The 16,555-nt window shown below is 39.1% G+C and overlaps 1 protein-coding gene across 2 annotated transcripts in view; it reads left to right on the top strand.

The window, feature by feature from the left end:
* Nucleotides 1–16,555, top strand: part of GADL1 (glutamate decarboxylase like 1) — an 89,979-nt gene that overhangs the window by 50,657 nt on the left and 22,767 nt on the right. Inside the window, exons 14-17 of one of the 2 annotated variants that reach the window (XM_035318883.1) lie at nucleotides 2,356–2,446; nucleotides 3,027–3,032; nucleotides 4,590–4,609; nucleotides 6,112–6,134. In XM_035318883.1, coding sequence (XP_035174774.1) covers nucleotides 2,356–2,446; nucleotides 3,027–3,032; nucleotides 4,590–4,609; nucleotides 6,112–6,117 — 123 coding nt within the window. In that variant the 3' untranslated portion in view covers nucleotides 6,118–6,134. Of the gene's footprint in view, nucleotides 1–2,355; nucleotides 2,447–3,026; nucleotides 3,033–4,589; nucleotides 4,610–6,111; nucleotides 6,135–16,555 lie in introns of those variants that run through there. The other variant, XM_035318882.1, reaches the window with a different exon arrangement.

Here is a 16,555-nt window from a genome sequence, read left to right as displayed (position 1 = left end):
AAGAGAGCACATGGAGAACAACAAAAGTAATGATGCAGATTTGGTTTACATTTATTGATCCAATAAGCATTCCAGGTTAGGCTGGAATTAATATGAAATTTAAAAACTCTTTTATACCACTTGTAAAACTTTTCTGTTTACCTTTGAAACCTGCTAATTTGGAAGTGCATGCTGGGAAACTTTACATGAAGAGTGCTGGGTAGCAGCATATGATGGGCTTCCTAAAGTGGCAAGTTTGTTAAAAAGATAACCCTTCTCTATCATGTAGAGCTTAGCATAGAGGGTAGATTCACCTTAGTTGTGAAAGATGTTGGTGAGAGCAGAGACTACTGTTTGGTTCCTGCAGGAAAAGGACACCTGGATTGAGAATAGGATTGGAAGGAGTGCGATAGTATGGGCTATGAGAAGGAGGTTGAACAAGGGTTAAAAAGAAATTTTCAGGAGCACAGGAGGACAAGTAATGAGAATTTAAAGAAAGACTGCTGGTAGGCAGCTAGGCCTCGTTAAGTGAGTCCTTTATGAAAGGAATTTGGACTTCGGACAAGAAGCTTGGAAGATGATCCTCAGATACATGCAGTGAAAGTCCTGTAACGAGAATTACTCCACACCCTGGAAATGCCACTTGTGCATGTGTCATTTTGAACTCCTCTGTGGTATAATTGCTTACCTGCTTGGATGAGAGCTGTGAGAAGATGACAAGTAATAGTGAAGCGTGGCTGGGGATAGTTATTTCTTTCTAGGATGAATGGTATTTTCAGAGGGGGAAGAAGTTATCTGATGTGTGAAAGGAAACTGAGACAATCAAGGAGGCAATACAGGCAGTGGCAATATGATAATATATGCCATCTGCTTAGTCCTGCCATCTGATTTTAAACAGCTTTAAAATAAACCCTCCAACAGTCAACTAGTGCTTGCATTCATGAGGAAATCGCTGCCTTTTCAGGGTCCGTGTTTGTGTGTACTCAATGCATGCTCTTTGGGGAAAGAAATGGGACTTTAAGCACTGAGCTTTATTTCATTCAATGACAGCAGGTGGCAGGTTTGCAGTTCTGTTCCAGCTGACAACGATATTCTCCTTGATGATTAAATTGTATTTAATGCATTCTTTGAAGTGAGGCGGAAAATGATATGAGCAGTTCTCAGTGCCCTTTCATGAAAGAGCATGTCTCAGCTGGTGGGCTCTCCTCATTCAGGAACTGCCTCAATTGTAAGAGCAGCCGCATTCACAGTGGGGCAAAGAGATGGTGTGACCCAGCTATCAAGCTGCCTTTTAACTTCTTTTTCTTTTGTTCAGCCATACTAATGAGGATGGTGTGTGTGTTGGGGGGTAGGTGTGTGTTAGTTTATAATCCTTGTTGTAATTTAGACCCCAGGTAAATATACTGCATTGAAAACAAGGTAGGTCAACATTAACTGAGCGTTGTTATGGGTAGTATTGGGTGGGACTGGAAAACACATGTATTCATCATGCTGTTGCTATCTGTACAGTTAAAAAATAAAATATAATTTATTCCAAATTAGCAGGAAATGTAGGCAGATCCTGGGTTGGTCTGCTGGAACATTTTCTCAATCATGTACAAAATAGAAACCTCATAAAACAAAATGCTTTATTTTATAATGCATGATGAACATCCATTCTTCTTGTCAGGAGGCTTGCAGCTAACTCTCCACTGAGTTTAAAGGCAAAATTGCTCAGGAGGGAGGCAGAGATATGAAGTCTTTGCTCAAAAGGCCTGCTTAGATATTGGACAAGATATTTTCAGGCATGTATCATACAAAGCATCCTGAGATTCTTATAAAACATGAGATCTGAGAAGGCCAGCACTAACTCCAGAGCTACATAGTGGGCTGTATGATATAAAAGGAGAGTAGTCATTCAGTAGAAAAAATGACTAGGTGTGCAAATGTTAAATAGTACCAAAAATAATGAGTTTGTGTGTTTTGTGTAAAATGCATCACAGGAAACTTCCATTTTGAAAAGAATATTAAAAAGAAAATGTATTTTTCTCTTTAAACTTCCTTCAGTTTTGAAATCCATGTTAGCTCTCTATGCCTCTCTTCCACTTTTTTTTTTTCCAAACCAATTTTTTTTTATTAACCAAGGCTAAAGGAAGAACAACAGCAGGCTTCCTTTTTTTATGGCAGGAGGGAGACAAGTAGACAATGTTAAATGTTATTTCTTGTTTCAAAAAGGGAAACAAAATGTGCATTGGAGAAGGAAGTCTCGATTAAAAAGGTGTAAACTCCTTCTGCCTCCCTGACCCCCAGATAAAGCAGAACTTGTTGATGAGCTGCAATATGTATCCCTCTCTCATTTGTTACATTTCATAAGCAATCACTTGTTCTCTTGTTTAGCCGGAGTATGCAAATGTTTGCTTTTGGTACATTCCACCAAGTTTAAGAAAAATGGAGGACGGACCTGAATTTTGGCAGAAGCTACACGAGGTGAGTGTCACATGAATGGTGTTATCTGTAGCTCACTGATGTATCTATATAAGAATGTGAAATAGTCCCTGGATTTTCCAGACACTTACCCATCAGTGGACTGGTGATTTAATCCTCAAATAGATGTTACTAGGATTTTTAAGTTTGTTCTCTATTTAGACAAAGCAAATTATTTTTTTCTAAATACAAAAAGATGCAGACATTTACAAGTATTCAGCTTACTATCAAAGCTGTTAGCAGATTGCAGAACTGAGAGAAGATGAACAGTCTTGTCTGCCTTTCTTGTCTAGACAGAGTATTCATTACCTATTGCAGACACTTAACATTGTCCTTGGAACTTGTCTTGCATTGCTGTAGAAAAGGCGGGTGAGGAAGTGCTTAAGAATACATTTCTGATGTTAAACAACATATAAATGAAAACAGAAATACAATGGGAAAAACTTCATTGATGAGCATTTTGGCAACTCTGCCATTCATAAACATCTTGAAAAAAGTAGCAATGAAATTTTGAAGTAACTAACTGGGAATCAGTTGTTAAGAATTAATTAGGAAACAATAGACACTGGTATTAATTAAGCTAATTGCTCTCTCCTCCCTGTAGCAACTTCAGTATACTGCATTTATTTTTTTCCCTAGAATGTCTTACTAGAAATTTAAACTAGAATATAGATGTGTATACCATAAAGAGACAAGACATGCATACTTTCTATAGAGGCCGCTTTTCTTCCAGCAGCTTTTCCTTCACAGGAATTGCTTTCAATTTATAGTGGATGCTGTTGTCTTTTGGGGTAAAGTCTTACTTAAACCTGTCTGTGTTGTTTTGGAAAGTATATTTAGCCCTTGCAGTACAAAGTTATGCATAACCATTGTGTGCATTGACCATATTTTCATAAAAAAAAATGAGTGGATTGTGATCCTTTTGTATGGGGCTTGCCTTCCTCCTGTTAAAGTGGAAGGTGTATATATGCATAGCTCTTGTACCCATGGAGGACTGGGGATTTGAAAAGGGTGCAATGGGAAAGCATAGAAGAAATAATGCTGCACCTACCACCTTTGATTTATGTATGCAAGTGAGAGGACTGAGGAGGGAATGGGTGAGGCACAATGAATGTCTTTGAGCACATGCATTGTGTGTGGGTGAGTGGGTTTTTGAGTTCCTGGTTCCTTGCTGGTGCATCCAGTCAGAGGGTGGGGAATAGATGCCTAGCTTTATTGTATGTACTGATACAGACAGATTCCTAGCAGGTGTTTTGTGAGGGAGAGCTTGTGTGCAGATTCTCCCAGGAACTGAGCACCACTACAGATCTCAAACATTCTTTTTGTTGGCAAGGTGACATATTCTTGATTCTTAGTGCCTCTGATGAAGCGCTAAGAAAACCAGATTCCTAAGTTATAACCTATTTCTCTCTCCCTCCCCAAACTACCCCACAAGAACAAACAAAAAAATAAAACAAATGAACAAAACCCAACCAACCAAAAAAAAAACAGACCTTAGCAAAGCAAGACACTGAATGACATAAATTTATCTTTCAGGATGATGAGGGGGAAGAGAGGAAATAAATGAAGAGTGCTAGTTGCATTGATTTTAGGCACTGCTAGGTATTTGTTGGACATCACAGAACTGAGCTTGTTACAGAACTAGAGGATGTTATTTCACCTCCCTGATACTTGTCATAGACAGGTCTGGGGTTGCTTTGCTTTTTGGGTGCTAGGGTCCGGTTTGGGCCACAACATGCATCAGTGAGCAGAGAAGATGACAGCACTGGGTCACACAAAATAAGGCTGACTTTTCTAGCTAATGTCAATTTCTTCTGTAAGACTGCTGTTGCAAGCACCATAGTCATTATATTATTATTACATTAATCAGTACAGATACATAGGCATGAAGGAATGCACCCTTACTAGCAATGTGTAAGTGATTAAAAGATGCAGCCTGGAGATATTTTTGCATTGTGCCACCAGCAGGCAGATGAGGATGTGTACAGTTTCCTGACTGCAAGTGCTTCCTGAATCTTCCCACTTTCACAAAAATGAGCTTTAAAATGCTTTAGTTTGCAACCTGTCTTTCCACACAACATGTTAACATCACAATTTTTCTGTTTATCCAGAAATACATCTTCCTTTTTGTTGACCTGTATATCTGACAATAATTAAGGAAACATATGTCTTAAAACTCCATTGAGCAAGTGATTTATTTTATTAAGCTGCTTGTTCAGCAATATTTTTTAGAATAACATGCTGTCCTCTAAGGTTAGTTATGTGAGCTTTAGTGCTGGTGAAAGTTGATGAGCCAATATCCTTTATCTTGAGTCCTCAGCTTTCTGGAGAATTTACAGAGTCCTATGCAAAGTAACCCTGAAGGTTTTCTGCTGTCCTGGCTCTTCTCCAGATTTCATGGCCCACTTTATGTGGAAATGTCAGGGCCGACTGGATGACTGGATCACAGTGTGATACCTGATTCTGATGTCAGGTCTTCTAGCTGTCCTACATAAACTGTGTCTATCCGAAGGTGATTTTTTTATTTTGGTAGGTGTTTTCTTTCTTTGTCTTAAATGAGGGGCCTTGGACTTTAGATTTGCCCTCTTCAGAGTCTCCATCATGTAAAATGGAAAGGTGATGGGAAAGAGTGGCGTGGACGATTTGCAACAGCCACGAGCTGATCATGTGAGTCGTCACCACCTAAACACTTTAGAGAATGAGAAACAATATGGTGTTAGGAAAGTAACAACCAGTGCAAATAGTACGTTATCCTGTTACCCAGTGAAATAGGGAATTCTGTGCACAACCTTGGTCTTACAGCATTTTCATCGCTTGGAATTACAGCAGGAGTTAGCAGTACAGTGAAGCTGGTTCTTTTTTACAGTACAGCAAGGCAGTGGATGCAGGTGGGTGGTCCAAGATAGTTCATACCCTTGCAGTACTCAGTATGTAGCACGTTGTAACCCTTGCAATGCAAAGTGGCTTTCAAAGTCATTGTTTTGTAAGTGAAGAGGGGTTTCTTCTTGTAGAAACCATATGAATGGCACTCTGTGGTAATTGGGGAGCTACTGTTCAATTCAACTAGACATATTTGTAAGTGTGGTTGTTCTATCGGTGCAAAATCGAGGCAGTTACTGACCTGGAACGACATAATTCATGGGATGAAGGAGCCAGACTTGGAATTGCTTTGTTAGTGCTCTATGTGCCCCCTAGTGGTGTTTTTTGCTCCTTTCCCCTTTATGAAACGAGGTAAGATTTACTTTGTTTACTGCTGAGGACAATGAACGTGTCACTTAGTCACAGTGAGATAAGCATAAATGGAAATTAGAAACCAGAAGTGGAAGTGAGAGAAGTAAAAATTTTCAGCCCAGACAATTCCAATATTCATATTTTATCCATTATTGCAAATATCTTTGCATATTCCTACTTGTAACAATCTTCTTTTCAAAAATTCAAAGGTTCATTCAGCTCATGCTGGCATGTCTCCAGTGATGAAGAACTGGCTGGTTATTAGTAATACTGTCTCTGAAAGGCTTTCTGGAAGCATGGGATGTGTTAGGGCACAAGGAAGAGTTTGGAGGGATAAGTCTGGAACTATTGCCACCCTATTGCTAACCCAGCCAGCCAGCCATGCCTTATATGTTCTGGATCAGCTTGTAGTCTGCTCAAACTCATTGTGGTCTAGAGGATTAAGAAGGAGATGTGGAAGTAGCTCTATTTAACAGAGACCTCTTCTACTGAACCTACTGGAGCCTGGCCTTGCCAAAAAGTCAGGAGCATAAAAGTAGGTAGACTGCTGCAAGTTGAATATTGCTCAGTAAAGAAAGCTAGCGGTACCTATTGCAAAGTACTGAAATTCTCAAAATGGGGGTTAAAAAACTTTTAGTAGGTTCCTGGTCCATCTTTTACACTTTGCTAAACTTTACCTGGTCTGTAGTTCTAAACAACATATACTGGAATATTGGTTTTCCAGTGGTTCAGGAAAGCTTTTGTACACTGTTAATTTCAATTACTTGAAATTCTAGCATCTCAGTCTTGGATTTTTTTGTGTGTGTGTTTATTTTATTTTTTACCCTTTTGTGGATTTTTGGCCAAAGAATGCAAACTTATTGGTAATGTCAGAAGGCTCAGAATACAATTTCATAATAAAACCTCTATAGCTTGGAATGTCATTTTGGCCCCGCACCTCTCCCACTTAGTAAAAGGTAACATTATCCCTACCTTTCCCCCCACTTAAGAATATGATGTCTGGTAACTGAAGGTATATTTGTAAAATAGCCTGTCATGCTGACTGGTGTTTTGATACATTTATATAATGAGAGGTTTCATATCAAAGCAGTAATATAAGGAGGTTGAAGTGGTGTTGCCTTGGCAACCTCTGAATCTTGTGGTCTTTGTGGTATAAATCAAACACTAATCAAGGACCCGATTCAATATTCTCTATATATTCTAAATATCTATTGACTATGGTAATAGTTTTGAATGGGAAGGGAAAACAAGACCTTCAACAAATTGCATTAATAAAGTTTGCTCTCTATATATTATAACAACTAGAGAAAAATGGCATAGATTATAACCATGGCATTAAATGCAGAGGGCCCAGCTTGATGCACAAGAAAAATTGCTAAAATGTCACTGCAGCTATATATCCACTTAAGATTTGTATGCAAGATGTTGTCAGTCAAATGCCTGGCATTCTTGCATACAATACTTTGAGTTATTCTTACATTTGAACAACAAAGTACTTAAATATTTTAATGTGTGTGATAAAAGTGTAGTATTTGAAACCTGTTGCTATGAATTATTCTCATGTGAGTAATTTTTATGGTAACAAGTATACTTACTGACTCTAGCTTCTAGCTCTCTTTGACACAAGTTTCATTGGAGAGCCACTTCAAATGACAGGGAAATCAATGGTAAAATTTACACAGAAGTATATGGGAATTAAATTGGCTAAATCATTGTGACTGACAGCTCTGGAGATGTTCATCAGTCATTTGTGAATACTGTATGCTGATCTAATTGTTTCTGATCCCTTGTGTTTTCTTGTTGCACTGAACTAACGTAATCATATAGTAATGCGTTTGGACAAGAATAGAGAGAAAAAGAATGGGTCAAGATTTCCGCCCCCCCCCCCCCCCCCCCCCCCCCCGCCCCCCAAACATATGGTACCATGACTTTTTTGCCTTCTCTCAAAGCCACCTACAAATCTGTTGTGGACTTCAAGAAAAAAGACTCTACGAGTAGAAGAGATTGCTTTGGCAGGTTTAAAGGTCTAAAAAGAAATACCCTCCAGATGAATGGATGATCATTTCAAAGAACCAGATGGGGATCTTCCAGAGAGGATGTCTGAGGAATCTTGGTTTGTAAGGGAAATTCTCATAGTCAAAAATTCCAGCTTCATCCTCTATGACCTGAGGCAGATACTCAACAAGGAGGTGACACAACTTTCCTCCAACTTCAACACAGAGAAGGGGAAGTCCCAGATCATGACTTAAGCAACCTAAAGTCAAATCCACCCTTTGGAAAGAGTTGTCTCTCCTCATTATTTGAGAGAGGAAATTCATTATTTGAGAGAGGAAATGCTGGGATCCCAGAATGGATGCCTTAGTTCATAGACACAAATAAGAAGAATGGAATACTAAGTCGTGAGTATGTGGTATGCTGTTTTAGGCCTCCATTTCACCAGCTCTTGAAGAGAAGAGCTGCAAAATTTCCTAATTCAACAGGCCCAGCTGAATTCTCTATTTTATGTTCAGGGGAGGCAGGACAGCAGCATTCTTGGAGAGGTGAGAGCAGGAGGCCCAGCTGAGGCAGGGCTGGAGGCAAGGACCTCAGGAAGAGAGGTGCAGTAAGCCCTGAAACCACAAAATGAGTACTACAGTAATAAGCGGGACTTATGTTGTAGTATGACTGTTTCTCAGGAGAGAATGGTGCTCAGAAAATCAATAATAAAAAGTCACTTGTTAAAGTAACAACATCTCTTATTTTGCAACTAATTGTACATAATATACAGTAGTAGATGAATAAAATCTTTGTAGTTTAGCTGCATATAAACTATTGTTATTGTTAAGCAGAAATATTTAGGCTCTGATAAATGAGAAACAATACAATGGACTGTAATAGTACAGGCAAATTATAGCACTGTATTAGTACCTTGTTAGTGAGGGATTTGCACACTTCCCTTTTAGTATGTATTTTCTGCAGTTTTATATAACTCAGCAGTACAAAGGTATTTGCAGCTGTTAATTAAAAAAGAGATTTAGCATGACTTTGTTTTAAGTGTTTCATCTGTACATATGAATTGCAAGAACATAAAAATAATATGCCTTTAAAAATAATTTATTCAAAATATAATACTTTGTTTTCTGACTGGCAATCTGCACATACCTGGAGTTTATGGCTTTGCTCTACGCTATATTTATTCATGCTTGAGTACTGAAGTAGTAGCACTAGACTAAGGGGCCAGATTCACTGCTAAAGTCTCTTATCAGTAGAATTAGGTATCAGTGCTTTTAACATTAGCAGAGCCCATCGCATGTTAGACCTGGATGCTCTCAGCACTCCAGTATATATATTACTTTGATGGAATTGTACACCTGCTTAACTTTCAGCCTCCATGCAATGGTTTGGGAGACTGTTGACCAGCTCTCTAACTTGCTCTTCATGGTGTTGGCTGGTATATCAAATGTGTGTATGGGAAATAGAAAGAAGATATATTTGCATTGTATCCTACAGTAGAGGTAATAAGACAAGGCAAAGATGTGAACTGCTTCCAGCCTGTGCTTCCTACAGTAATCCTAAGTGGTATTTTAGTAATTCGTGATAATGGCATTTGTAGAGATTTCTGTTATAGCTTTCTGCCTTGCCCCTCTTCCTGACTGTTTTTTCAGGAGTGGGTAGTACCAGTTTGGCTCTAGTTAAAAAGTTAAAAGCAGTCTTGCTCCTGCAGAAATCTTTACTTTTTTTTTTTTTTTTTTTTTTTTTTTTAAGGTCAGATAAACTGTTTTCATTGAGATAAATAGGCAAGAATCAATATCAGTAAAAGAGTTGAAAATTACCATCCAATTCATTTCAGCCATCCAATTTCTGTCCTTTGGATAGTTGGCTATTTCTTTTCTATCCCCTCAGTCCCTTCCTAGACTTGTAATATCAGGTTATAGCTGGAACTGATGATATTTACATTCTATCCAGCAACAATAACATATCTGGCAACAAAGCATTTCTACTGTAAGAAGACTGTTACACAGCTTCTAAAACTACCCCTCAATTCTCAGAACAAAGAAAAGAAACCCAAATGGCTTTGCCGCTGTACTGTTTACCAGAAGAAAGTGCAGGGCAACTTTTGTCAGAGACTTAACGTTGAGCTGTGCATGTTCAAGGCCCACTGGGGACTGAAGTCTATTGATCCTTAGTGCTCAGCCTACAAAAGTGATCGAAGCTGTGGGGAAGGAGTCTGCAGCTCCATCTGTTGCATTCAGGCTGAACAAGGATTTCCTCTTCCCCAAGCCACCTGCAGAGCAAGACTGCTCAGATCTCCAGAGGTGAAGTAGATTTCACACTAGTCGTTTTCTTGCTTGAAATTCTTTAAAGGATAATGGAGGGCCTGATCATTTCTCTGTGTGATAATACACATAATGACATGAAATGAAGTGGGGACGGGGGGGATAGACAAAGTGGAGAAAAATATTGTGAGGAAATAAAATCGTGAGACTGACAGATTCAAAGCAAAGGACCAAATCTTTCAAGGAGATCAATGCAGGATGTATTTTCATCACAGTATGTAAGGCTGTGTAGCTAACTCAGACACTAGGAGCAGTATAGCCGTGTAAGTATGGTGCCAACTTCAGGTTTAAAACTATCTCACTAGGAGTAGTTAGCTATCAGGACTGTTCTTTCAGGACCAAAGCAAATCACTCCACCTATAGTGGGATGTGTTTTGTGTAGAAGTACTCCCTTCTTACAGAGGAAGCACAAGTTCAGCTTGTCCACGGTGCTAATTTTGCACGCTGTCTTACTAAAACCTAGGGGTCTTCTAGCTTTCAGTTCAGATACAGAAAACAAACAAGTAGATTTCAAACACTTGCATTGTTAAAAGCTTTGCATACAATACATCTTTCTGTTTACATATAGAAAACATCTAAAGAGTCTCATTTTTCAAACTGAGATCACAGAAGCAAAGGGCAAGGGGATTCACTGGGACTGCATTCTCTGCTTCAGTTGATTGCCAGATTCAACGGGTAGAATGGTGCTAAAGCACAGTGTAGACTCTTCTTGCTATTTCTGTGTGTAACAGTAGTATTTAATAAAGTAATATTTAATTTATATCACTTTCAAATAGATACCACATGGAGTAGTGGAAATCTTGCAGCCTTTGTTAGAAGTCGCGCTGATTACAGAATGGACAGGATTGGCAAACTAAACTTAATTTCTTCCAATTTTTTTTACTTTTTTTTTTTATACGTAGGCAGGTGGTGAAATACCTCAGAAAGTTGTTCTTTCCACATTTGTGAAGAATTGAAAAAATCTAAGATATCTAAGTGCTTCTAATTTGGAGATAATGGTCATCATGATTACACTAAGGTAAAACCGAAGTATTGGGATGGTGTATCTAATCATGAATGACCAAGGTCGAAAAGAAAAATAATGACCATTCCTGTGAACATAAGAACAAAGAATAATTTAATATTCTCTGTTACAGCTAGCTGGTCCTTAAGCTCGTATGCAGAACAGCTAATCTGAAAACTAATTCAACCTTGTAATGTTTTTTAAAAGCAAATCTTAAACAATGTTAAGAGGATAGGAAGCCAAAGGGAATTTAGACTAAATCTCTCCCGCTAGTTAAGCCTTGTTACATATTTGAAAGGCAGGTAAATTAATGATGAATTATGAGTATGGTACAGATAAATAAGGGGAAAAAAGGTTTGGGTGTAAGAATTTCTAGCATCTGTGCATTTCTTTGCACTAAGAGCACTCCAACATGTCATCCTTATTTGTATCTCCTGTCATTTCAGAATAGCATAATAAAAATAAACACTCTTTATTTTGAGTCATGCTGCCACACAGAACAATATTGCATTTTTGTTCATTACTGCTATAGAAATGAAAAATTACATATTTTGTAATGCAATACTATGAGACTTTTCAGAATCATTCACATGCACATTTTGAATATGGATGTGTGTGCACGCTCATGCATATATATGTTTATGATTGTGTATATATTTACATATTGGGATCATCTAAAACTATTCTTGAAAAGGGGAATGATAAAATAAGGCATAGTATTGAATTAAGTTTATTTTTAGAAAAACTTGTTAATGTAATCATACAATCATAGAATAGTCAAAGTAGGAAGGAACTTCTAGAGGCCATTTGGTCCAACCCCACTGCTCAAGTAGGGACACCTAGAGCCAGTTGCCCAGAAGATTTTGGAGATCTCCAAGGAGGGAGACTCCACAACCTCTCTGGGCAACCTGTGCTAGTGCTATCACCTTCACAGTAAATGAGATGAAGTGTTTTGTGATGTTCAGAAAGAACCTCTTGTGTTGCAGTTTGTGCCCATTACCTCTCGTTCTGGCACTGGGCACCACTGAAAAGAGCCTGGTTCCATCCTCTCTGCACCCTTCCTTCAGGTATTTATATACCTCGTAAGGTCCCCCCGAGCCTTCTCTTCTTTTGGCTAAACAGTCCCAGCTCTCTCTTCATGAGGCTCTTGTCAGCCAATGTCTCTAGCCTTTTGAGGTTAAATAAATCTGTTGTCTGCATGTTCCAATTTCTGTTAAACACAGTCAACATTTTTGGTATTTTAATAGTCTTTGCTGGCTACCTTTGTACAAACAAACAAACAACAACAACAAAAACCCAACACAAAAGCAAATACGTCTTAATCCCTTGCAAATATAAACTTTCTGAGACATAGTAACCTTTAAATCTATGGTTTATTCTTTGAGAAAAATGCAGTATGACTTTTCAGCCTATTTACAGTCAAATATTTTCCATTCAGAGATCTGCTTATAGCCGTGGCAAACTGCTCTACGCTTGATGTATTTTGTTGGCTTCCGCTAGTGCATCCACATTCCGGACTGTGCTACTTGTTTGCCCAAAAAACACGTATTTTCCTCTGCTTGATAAGACTAATTACTCTTCCTTTCCTTTGCTTCCTTTTGGAATTAGAACATATTGACTAATATTTTAAATGGCCTTTTGTGCTTGACTGTGAAGAGAACTGCTTTTAATAAGAAAGCTGAACTTGAAGACATTTAACACAGTTAATTTAGTTCTGGTTAACCCTATTGACTATGTTCTTATAAAGCAGCACTGTGTTCCTACATATCTGTGCACCACTTCATTATGCTCTCTCAGTGCCATATGCACATTAATAACCGATGATGGAAGAAAAAAAAAGTTTGAGTTACAGGCTGAACTCCAAACTACAGCTTTTCTAAAAGTGTCATAGATCACATTTAATAGCCTGTGGATCAAAATGAAACCCAATATACATCACAGAGGAACTCAGTAATTGAAGCATCCCAGGAATGTCTAAGTACTGGAGTCCTGAGGTCACTAGAAGCTTCATTCTGTGTTCAGTTTTTACCTGAAGAGGACTGTCCCCTCTCCCCATCATTTTTTCTTTCTATAACAAATGGTAATCATATTTTAATGCACTTAAATGATTTTACATGGCATTTTGGGGAACAATGAACTCCCTTGTCTTCCCATTCTTCTTCTTTTTTTTTTTTTTGTTTGTTTTTTTTGTTTCTGTGAAATGACAAAAACAGTCATTCAGAGGTATTGGCATTTCTGAGTCTTCAGTACACGTGCAGTGCAGCTATCTCCTTTCTGTGCTAGGTGTCTGCAGAATGGTCCCACAAGGGCACTGAACATGGGCTCTGGGTCTGTGAAGCCAATCTTCACACCAGTGCTGAATTTACTACTTGCAGGGGGCTCTCCGAAGCATCCTAACTGGTCCCTTGGTGATGTGAACGCAATAAATTGCAACCCTGGGGCTGCGCAGGTGGTACTGTGTGGGTAGGGGGAGCACGCATAGGTTTGTCTCAGGAAAGCAGCAGTTACAGAAGGGTTTTTATAGACTCTGTGGTTTACATAGGGGGTAAATTTCATTCCTATGTGGAAGGAAGGTTGAATTTCACAGCATCCTACTGACATAAAAACTAGGAATGTAACCATAAAAAGCCTGGCCAAACTGAGGCCCTTGGGCCTTTCTTGAGTAGCATTCACAGTGCTCCAGTACCAGGACTGTACCATAGGACTGTAGCAGATCTGGGCTGGTGCAGGGTGTGCTGGTTTGTCCTGAGCCCTAGGGCCCTTAGAGGCAGTGACACAGCAGTGCAGCCCAGGGCAGTCCCATCCTGCTGTAGGCGCCACTGCTCCCCAAGGTGCTGTTATTTCACCTTATGCAGTTTTGCTGCTCCTAGAGCTGCCCTTCCTGCAGCTGTCTGCTCTGTGCTTCCCCAGCCCTGTGAGGCTTTTGGAGAGCTGCTCAGAGGATCCAAGGTTCTGCCTTTTCTGATATACGGTGGGACTTTGAACTCAATGGGACTGATGACTGTTGAATGCAAATAAGGGAAAAAGAGATGATTTTTAGGTGAACACTTCCAGCGAACATTTCAGGGTACACAAGGGATTGATGAAATGATTGTCCAGCAGAGCCTCTGGCTTGGTACATGATCATTATATATATTCCTTATTCTTGCTAATACTTGCTATTCCGGCACTGAAGGATTTATGTAGGATAAAAGTAATGCCTGTCCCTCTCACTGAGAATCTCACTGAGAGTGAAAGCAAAGAAGGCAGCTAAGCAAAAACTATTTTTGGCAATTGTTTCAGTGCCAATGCATTTCTTAGTTTTGCACTCAGCAAACTGCCGTGTTCTATGGAAGCCACCAGCTCTTGGTTTGCACCTTGTCAGTACAGCCTCTCCCTCTGCAAGGGCTTGGTAACAGGAGATTCTCCGAATGCTTTCAATATTTTATGAAGGTCCTTGAATATCAGAAGTTGCAGGCGGGCTAATGACAATCTCATGAATGAATAATGACTGCCAGTGTGGTCTGTTGGTCACAGTTTTTTAGACAAACCCTTCCTACGCTACACAATAAAGTTTCCTCTAGTTACAAATCTTTCTAGTGGCATTGTTGCCATTCTGCCCTGCCAGCTGGTACCTGCTGTGGTATCTGAATGAACAAAGTGTTTTCTAGCATTCTGTTGTTTTTGGCATGTTTAATAAATAACAGCAATGAATTGGCTATACTGCAATAATAGTGATTACAAGATTAATAGTACAGTGATTTTTCTGATCACTTTATAGGAATTGGACAGAAAGAAAATATAATCTGAATTCCATCCATAGTTAATGGACACCTGCAGCATGACCTGATATGTTTTTGATGGAAAACTAGATAAGATACCTTTTTGCCTAGTCAGCCAGAAAACAGCAGCTGCTTAACAGTAAAAGCCTTTATTTAACTTCAGAATTAAAGGTGGACTTCTGCTGTAGTCTGAAGCCTGAGCAGCAATTTCAACACGGTCTTAACCTATTTGGAGAAATATTTTATTGTATTTGTTGTATCAGGTATAAGTGGGGAGCTCCTGTGCCACGTGGAGCTGAAAAGGGGCACTAGGGCATATGCAGCATTTTTGGAAAAGAATGACAGACATACCAGGGTTACAAATGTCTGATCAAAAGGATTGTCTAGTGGTTGTTTTGGGGTACAGGAGAAACATTTATGGCTTTACACTTCTGCGTGTGCTGGGCAGTTTATGTAGATTTTGTGGAAGAGCAGTAGTGCATGGAAATGTTCTTGCTTTGTCCCTCTTAGTCCTGATGATGCATTTTTGGAGGGGCTCCAGAACAGAAGTACGGGTACTGCAGAGGAAAGCATGTTCTTTGCCAAGGAAGAGCAATGAAGTTGTTGTGCTTTCCCTGCCATTCCTGTCTCTCTTCCCTTTCCTGAACCTTCTGCAGCATCAGTTCTTTGCCACTACAGTGTTTGTGTTCTTGCCCTCTGAATGGACATCTCTTTCTATGCTGAGAGACACTCGTGTCTGGACAAGGTATGTCCAGAGATCTGTAGGAAGGCATCAGCTGGCTTTACCTTTTTCCCTTGAAAGTACACTTCAACTGAATTGCTTGTGCTGGACAGGAATGTATTAGCCCTTATTTAATTTATATTGCTGCACGTGGATTATGAAACTAAATGAAAAGCTACAGGTGATTTGCACCTAGCCATGAAACTGAAGTCTACTGTCAAAAATAATGGAAGGATAGAAGCAACTACTTGGCTTCCTCTGTGTTTTGGGGACTTCTCTCGGGGAAGCCCCTTGACTTTCTACAAGTACCTCATCCAGGAGGGCATCTATTATTGACTAGAAAATATCAAGGAATGGCAAAACTGCCATTTTCCTTGGCATCTCCTTTCAATGGTCAATTAGCCTTTCTGTATAAAAGGAGATTGGGAAGGGATGAGAAAATATCTTTACAAACTAAAGTAGCCTTCCCTAGTCTATTTTTCCATCCTCACATATTCACAAACTGTCATCAAGTCACCACTCACTCTTTTATTTATAAGCTAAATAGATTCACATGTTTAAGCCTTCATTGGCCGTTGAATCACTTCTGTGGATGTCATCAACATCCTTCCAGTTTTTCATTATCATTAAAAATAAAATAAAATAAAATAAAATAAACATCTGAACTCCGTATTGTTGCCAGTACCTGAGTCTCTTATACAGCATGTGGAGGAAAAGCTGCCTCCGTAATACTTATGTACTTGTTCATAGCAATTACAGATCATACTAACTTCTTTCTTCTGATTTTCTTCGGGAGCTCAAGCTGATGAGGCTTTGTAAAATATATAGATTGTAATGATGAATACTGAAATGAAACCTTTTTTGCATGTGTGTTTTTGTATACGTGACTATTTCAGGAACAAAAGAGTTTGTGTAGACTTTTTTTTATTTTTTTTCCCCCCATTGGGTCAGGGAGAGTAATGAGTGGTCCTGGGATCTGGGGATCAGCCCTAACCATTTTAAAGCGTCCAGATATATGACCTAATTACAAAAATTTATTGTTTGTCTTTTGGAACTTTTAAGAGCTGATTTGGGGTGTGAC

The sequence above is a fragment of the Oxyura jamaicensis genome, chromosome 2, assembly GCF_011077185.1.
Source record: "Oxyura jamaicensis isolate SHBP4307 breed ruddy duck chromosome 2, BPBGC_Ojam_1.0, whole genome shotgun sequence".
Classification (NCBI taxonomy): Eukaryota; Metazoa; Chordata; class Aves; order Anseriformes; family Anatidae; genus Oxyura; species Oxyura jamaicensis.
Note: the sequence above shows the minus strand (reverse complement) of the source record. Positions and strands in the feature narration are given on the sequence as shown.